Source organism: Mandrillus leucophaeus, unplaced genomic scaffold (genome assembly GCF_000951045.1).
Source record: "Mandrillus leucophaeus isolate KB7577 unplaced genomic scaffold, Mleu.le_1.0 Scaffold86, whole genome shotgun sequence".
Lineage (NCBI taxonomy): Eukaryota > Metazoa > Chordata > Mammalia > Primates > Cercopithecidae > Mandrillus > Mandrillus leucophaeus.
The window spans coordinates 1063401-1070049 of record NW_012109363.1 but is presented as its reverse complement, the minus strand read 5'-3'; the positions used below and the strand labels follow the sequence as shown (position 1 = coordinate 1070049).

The 6649-nt window shown below is 41.5% G+C and overlaps 1 protein-coding gene across 1 annotated transcript in view; it reads right to left on the bottom strand.

The window, feature by feature from the left end:
- PIWIL2 (piwi-like RNA-mediated gene silencing 2) overlaps positions 1–6649 on the bottom strand; it is a 51307-nt gene that overhangs the window by 36773 nt on the left and 7885 nt on the right. Inside the window, exons 5-8 of the mRNA XM_011968847.1 lie at positions 6437–6643; positions 5414–5524; positions 1972–2089; positions 741–865 (exon numbers count right to left, since the gene is read on the bottom strand). Coding sequence (XP_011824237.1) covers positions 741–865; positions 1972–2089; positions 5414–5524; positions 6437–6643 — 561 coding nt within the window. The remainder of the gene's footprint in view (positions 1–740; positions 866–1971; positions 2090–5413; positions 5525–6436; positions 6644–6649) is intronic.

Genomic DNA, 6649 nt, shown 5'->3' with positions numbered 1-6649 from the left:
AGCACTTTGGGAGGCTGAGGCGGATGGATCAAGGGAGATCAAGACCCTCCTGGTCAACATAATGAAACATCATCTCTATTAAAAATATAAAAATTAGCCAGGCGTGGCGCCGCATGCCTGTAATCCCAGCTACTCAGGAGACTGAGGCAGGAGAATTGCTTGAACCAGGGAGTCGGAGGTTGCAGTGAGCCAATATTACACCACTGCACCACCGCCTGGCGACAGAACAAGACTCTGTCTCAAAATAAAAATAACAAAAAGAAATTAGGTTCTGTGTTTCATTAAATAAGAGGTAGTTTGAGAATAGCGGCTGTATGAAAATCAGGATGTTTCAAAAGAAGTTAAACAATTATGAGCTATCTGTAATTCAAAAATTCAAGAGACTGAAAAAAAATCCTTCCAGCAAATATTTTTACACACAACCTCTTTAAGTAGCCCCCTTGTTACTGTCACCATTAAATATGCACTATAAACAGCTGCTGTCAAAGTTCCTGAACACACCCAGAGGAACTCATTCTCCTAACCATCTACCTCCAAACCTAATTTCATATATTCAAATCTGGTCTACCACTTGTGAGATAATTTTTGAGTAAGCCCCAATACCATCCATTTATTCATTAAATGCTTCCAAAGCCATCTAGAATACACTGTCACGTATTTCCATCCAAGCATCTTGAAGAACATTACTGCAAATACAAGACTGAAGTTAAAGGACAACAGAACTTCAGCTGTTTCCTTACCGACGGAAAACAACATTGTAGAAGGGAATGCACAGGTCAGAGCAAGGCTCCAGGATCTTTGTCATCTGAATCTTAATGCTGATTTCAGCACTGTCTGTTTTCCTTTGACTTTTTAACTCAAGAACCTAATAAATAAATACACACAGGTAAAACAAAATGACAAAACTAAGAATTAATGACCAAGTCCTAATCTAATTCAACTGTATTCTTAAGAACACTAAAATATCTTAAAACATTTTTCTACTTTTTCCCTCACTTTGTTGTCCACACTGGCAAAAGCACAGCATGACAACCACGGTTCAGAAAAATGATTTGGTAAGAGAATTCCAACCAAGTTTATATTTGCAATTTTTTTTTTTTTTTGAGACTAAGTCTCGCTCTGTCACCCTGCTGGAGTGCACTGGCACGATCTCTGCTCACTGCAAGCGTCACCTCCCGGGTTCACGCCATTCTCCTGCCTCAGCCTCCCAAGTAGCTGGGACTACAGGCACCCGCCACCACGCCCAGCTAATTTTTTGTATTTCAGAAAAATGATTTGGTAAGAGAATTCCAACCAAGTTTATATTTGCAATTTTTTTTTTTTTTTGAGACTGAGTCTCGCTCTGTCACCCTGCTGGAGTGCAGTGGCACGATCTCTGCTCACTGCAAGCGTCACCTCCCGGGTTCACGCCATTCTCCTGGCTCAGCCTCCCAAGTAGCTGGGACTACAGGCACCCGCCACCACACCCAGCTAATTTTTTGTATTTTTAGTAGAGCCGGGGTTTCACCGTGTTAGCCAGGATGGTCTCGATCTCCTTACTTTGTGATCCACCCGCCTCAGCCTCCCAAAGTGCTAGGATTACAGGTGTGAGCCATCGCACCTGGCCTGCATTTGTAATTTTAAGTTACTCTTTATCACTGAAGTCACAGACTTCCAACCATTCCTCATGTGAGAAGGTGCTTCTTAAGGAATTCAAACCTAAAATGTGCTGTTATGTCCTGCAAAAATGTCTTCCCCTCTATGAACAGAAAAATACAACTCAAACGTACAGGAATTCTATGGTTTCCTACTCGTCAAAACACCAGTGCTGGGCCAGGTGAAGTGACTCACGCCTGTAATCCCAGGGCTTTGGGAGTTCAAGACCAGCCTGGGCAACATAGCAAGACCCAATCTCTTAAAAGCAAAACCAAACAAAAAACACCAGAGCACTCTTAGGGTTCATCTGAAAGTCCATTTCCTGTTTGGTCTTACTTGTTGAAGCTTAACAGGCAGATAGAGAATAGATCCATCAAACGCAGTGACGTTGCCGGTGACAGCTTGATGGTCCCTCAACATGCCGAACCTCATGCTTTTGCACTCCACATTGGGGCTGGAAAATAATGAAGAGGATTTTCCTTCAACTTGACTCACACAGTAATCTTTACCACAGCTGTGCAACAGGTGCTAGTTACCCAGTAACTGCTGCTCCATCTAGTGGCCATATTAAAAATTATCTATCTGACTAGAACTTTGACTCAAGAATACCTGCTCGCAGCTGAAACATCAGAAAATACAGGTTAAAAAAAAATAAAAACCACCCCTAAATTCTACCACCAAAGGACATCTGCCTTAGCATGTCAGTGTATATTCCTTCATATATACATATTTGTTTTTGAGATAGAGTCTTGCTCTACCGCCCAGGCTGGAGTGCAGTGGCATGATATTAGCCCACTGCAACCTCCACCTCCTAGGTTCAAGCGATTCTCCCTTTGTTTCCTTAACGTTTGTCAATCCATTTTCAGAGGAAGGGTTCACCCCACCTCCCTTTTTTTTTTTTTTTTTTTTGAGATAGGGTCTTGCTTTGTCACCCAGGCTGAAGGACAGTGGCATGATCATAGCTCACTGCAGTCTCAAACTCCTGGGCTCAAGTGATCCTTCTGCCTCAGGCCCCCAAGTAACTGGGACTCTAAGTGTACCACCAGACCTGGCTAACGTAAAAAACATTTTTTTTTGCCCTGGCACAGTGGCTCATGCCTGTAATCCCAGCACTTTGGGAGGCCGAGGTGGGTGGATCACTTGAGGCCAGGAGTTCAAGATCACTCTGGCCATCATGGTGAAACCCTGTTCTACTAAAAATACAAAAAAATCAGTGGGGTGTGGTGGCATGTGGTTGTAATCCCAGCTACTTGGAGGCTGAGGCATGAGAATCACTTCAGTCTGGGAGATGGAGGTAGCACTGAGGTGAGACTGTGCCACTGCACTCCGGCCCCTGGGCAACAAAGTGAGACTGTCTCAAAAACATAAATAAAATAAAATTTTTTGTTGTTGTTACCTAGGATAGTCTTAAACTCCTAGCCTCAAGCAACTCTCCCTCCTCGGCCTCCCTAAGTGCTGGGATTACAGACATGAGCCACTGCATGCAGCCGTCTCCCCTCTTTAATGCTCACCTCTTTGCTGTACGTTTCACAACAAGCCTGTTTCCTAGGATCCAATTTCCCCTGCTTTTCTGGCTACTTCCCTCTACCTGTTGTATGTGCTCAGCTCTGCTTTCTTACCTCATAGAAACTATTAAAGCAAAAAAAAAAAAAAGAAAGAAACTATTAAAGCAATCCTGTTGCCTTCTATAATTATTCCATTTTCTCATTCCTCTTACGAACTTTTTAAATGACTGGCCAAGTCACTGGCTACTTCTTATGGCCTACGCTCTCCTTTGTGCTTTTCATCTTTCCTTTTTTTTTTCTCTCTACAACTCTAACAAAACTACTAGAAGATCACAACACTCTCAACAAGCAAATCCAGTTGCTTTTTTTCCTGTGGCCAAAGCCAACCACCTTCTCATTATCTTCATTCAAATGAGTCCTTCCTTTGGTCTTTATAACATACCTTCAGAATATTTTCTCCCTAACTGTTCCTTTCTTCTCTCTTTCACTCCACTTCTTCCTCTTGTGTCATCAACTAGCAGCTGTCCTTCATAAATTCAGCCTTCCTAGTATAGCTACCTTTAGAAATAGTATGGAAGTTTCTGGCCAGGCATGGTGGTTCATGCCAGTAATCCCAGCACTTTGGGAGGCCGAGGCAGATGGATTACTTGAGGTCAGGAGTTTGAGACCAGCCTGGTCAACATGGCAAAATCCTGACTCTACTAAAAAAAAAATACAAAAATTAGCCAGGCATGGGGGCGCTCGCCTGTAATCCCAGCTACTAGGAGGACGAGGCAAGAGAATTGCTTGAACCTGGGAGGCAGAGGTTGCAGTGAACTGAGATTGTACCACTGCACTCCAGCCTGGGTGACAGATTGAGACCCTGTCTCAAAACAAGACAAAACAAAACAAAAAGAAAAGAAATGGTATGAAAGTTTCTTTAAAAAGCTAAAAATAGTACTACGTATGATTTAACAATCCCACTTCTGGGTACTTATCCAAAGGAATTAAAATCAGTGTGTCAAAGAGATATATGTGCACTCCCACGTTCACTGCAGCACTATTCACAACAGGCAAGACAGAATCAATCTAAGTGTCCACCAATGGATGAATGGATAAAGTGGTACACATACACAATGGAATACTATATAGCCTTTAAAAAGAAGTACACCCTGTCATTTGTGACAATATGAAAGGATCTGGAGAGTATTATGCTAAGTGAAATAAGATAGGCACAGAAAAACAAATACCATCTGATCTCACTCATATATGGAATCTAAAAAAGTTGAACTCATTGTGAACAGAGAGTAAGAACATGGCTACCAGAGGCTGGGGGGTGAGGGGTATGGGGAAATGGAAGAAGTTGGTTAAAAGGTACAAAGTTTCAGACAGACAGGTGGAGTAAGTTTTAGTGATCTATAGTAACCATAGTTAACAACAGCGTGTATTTCAAAATTCCTAAAAGAGATTTTAAATGTTTTCACCACAAAAAACAGTAAGTAGGTGAGGTGACAGATATGTCAATTAGCCTGATTTAATCTTTCTATTATGTAAACATTATCAAAACATCATATTGTATTCATACATATACCCAACTATTTTTCAATTAAAAAAACTGAGACTTCTATATCACCTAATTTTCTCCACAAGTATTTCAAAACACTTATTTTCACAATTCCAGCTAAGAACTTCCAGCTAATGACTCCTCTAAGATATTAAAAGAGAACACAAACTAATATAAACTCTTTCTAAATACTAATAAATCCTAAAACTATTGATATAAAACTGAAGTTATCTTTCTTCATTTTTCTCACCCCTAAATTTAACCCTAGACTGTCACTGGAGAGATGTCAGATGTTGGTATGATGGCTCATGCAGGGAAGGATCCAGGTTTCATGGGGCATGGATTTCACACCACTGGTTGGGGGGGGAGGGTTCTTTAAGAAAAAGAATACAAAATTACACATATGAAATAAGTTAAAAGATCACGGAAGACACCTAATGCAAGTTTTAAAAGGCCCTGAACTTAAGCTTCATTAATTTCACATTAAATTAACTTCTAGCCTCATGTATAACTCTATACTCTATGAAGTTAAAATCGGGATTGGTAATATAGCTAAATACATACACAAAGTTTAAGATTAACCTTAAACTTCCTGCAAGGATCTGAGTAAATGCATTATCTCATCGAGAGGTCCACCAGGAACTGTACAGGACAATATTCAGTTATTCCAGGGGAACTACTTTTTACTGCCCTCTAAGAAGTGAACAATACGAAGGAAAGCTGTGAATACCTGAAAGTCACATGATATTGATAAACTGCTTCATTATGACATTGTATTTTGATGAGGTTCAGTCCCAAAGACTGAGGTGTTCCTTTTGATCCCTGCTTCACAATAAGCTCTCTAGAAAATAAAAACAAAAAGCAACTGCATGTATCAAAAACAAAAAACAAAATAACTAACCAACCCACACAATCAACAACAAAAAGATTGGGGGAAGTAACATTTTTTCACATTTTGCTACAGATACACAAATTAAGAATCAACACTTAAAAAAGCTCCCTCTGAAGGCTAATCATTAGCAAGACCTAATTAGATAAGCAAGGTCACCCTACCTTTCCTAGTAACATTACCAAATAAACTAGGCCCATTAACTAAGAACACAAGGATGAGTTCTATGGAGAAAGATGAAGTGTCACGATATTCTTCCTAAATTATTTCTTTATCTTCAATAAGACAAAGAATTGTCTCAATTGGGAAGGAAACAAAAGGCCGTGAGTCCACTCTTTTGTTGCATGCTATATGTCCACTGTCAACCACATTTAACTTTAGAAATTGTCCCATCTTGGCTGGATGTGGTGGCTCACACCTGTAATCCCAGCACTTTGGGAGGCCGAGGCGGCTGGATCACGAGATCAGGAGTTCACGACCAGCCTGGTCAACGTGGTGAGACGCCATCTCTACTAAAAATACAAAAAAATTAGGTGGGGGTGATGGCGGGCGCCTGTAATCCCAACTACTCGGGAGTTTGAGGCAGGGAATTACTTGAACCCACAAGGCGGAGGTTACAGTGAGCTAAGATTGTGCCACTGCACTGCAGCCTGGGTGACAGCGTGAGATTCCGTCTCAAAAACAAAAAAAAACAAACTGTCCCATCTCTTTGTCAATCTCCTACTGGCAAAAACCAGAACACCCTGCAATACTTATTACCCAGGGAGGACCCAACAAAAATAGATTTTCCAATACTACACACCAGCCAAAATGCAGAGTTTTCACGATCATTACTAAGTAGAGAAGGCAGTGCTCCTGACTTACTTTTCCTTGTGTTCCACAGTCAGGACCAGAGGGCGATCTGGAGAGTGCAGGGGGGACTGAGGCAGAGCTGGTAGTGATGACAGCTGCGGGGGATCCCGGAATGGTGCACTGAAGGCACAAGGAGGCTTGTCCACTCCTCTGCCGATACCACCTGCTGCTCTTCCCAGTGGTAATAAAGAAGCATCCGAACTCCCTCTTCCAAGCATCCTGAAA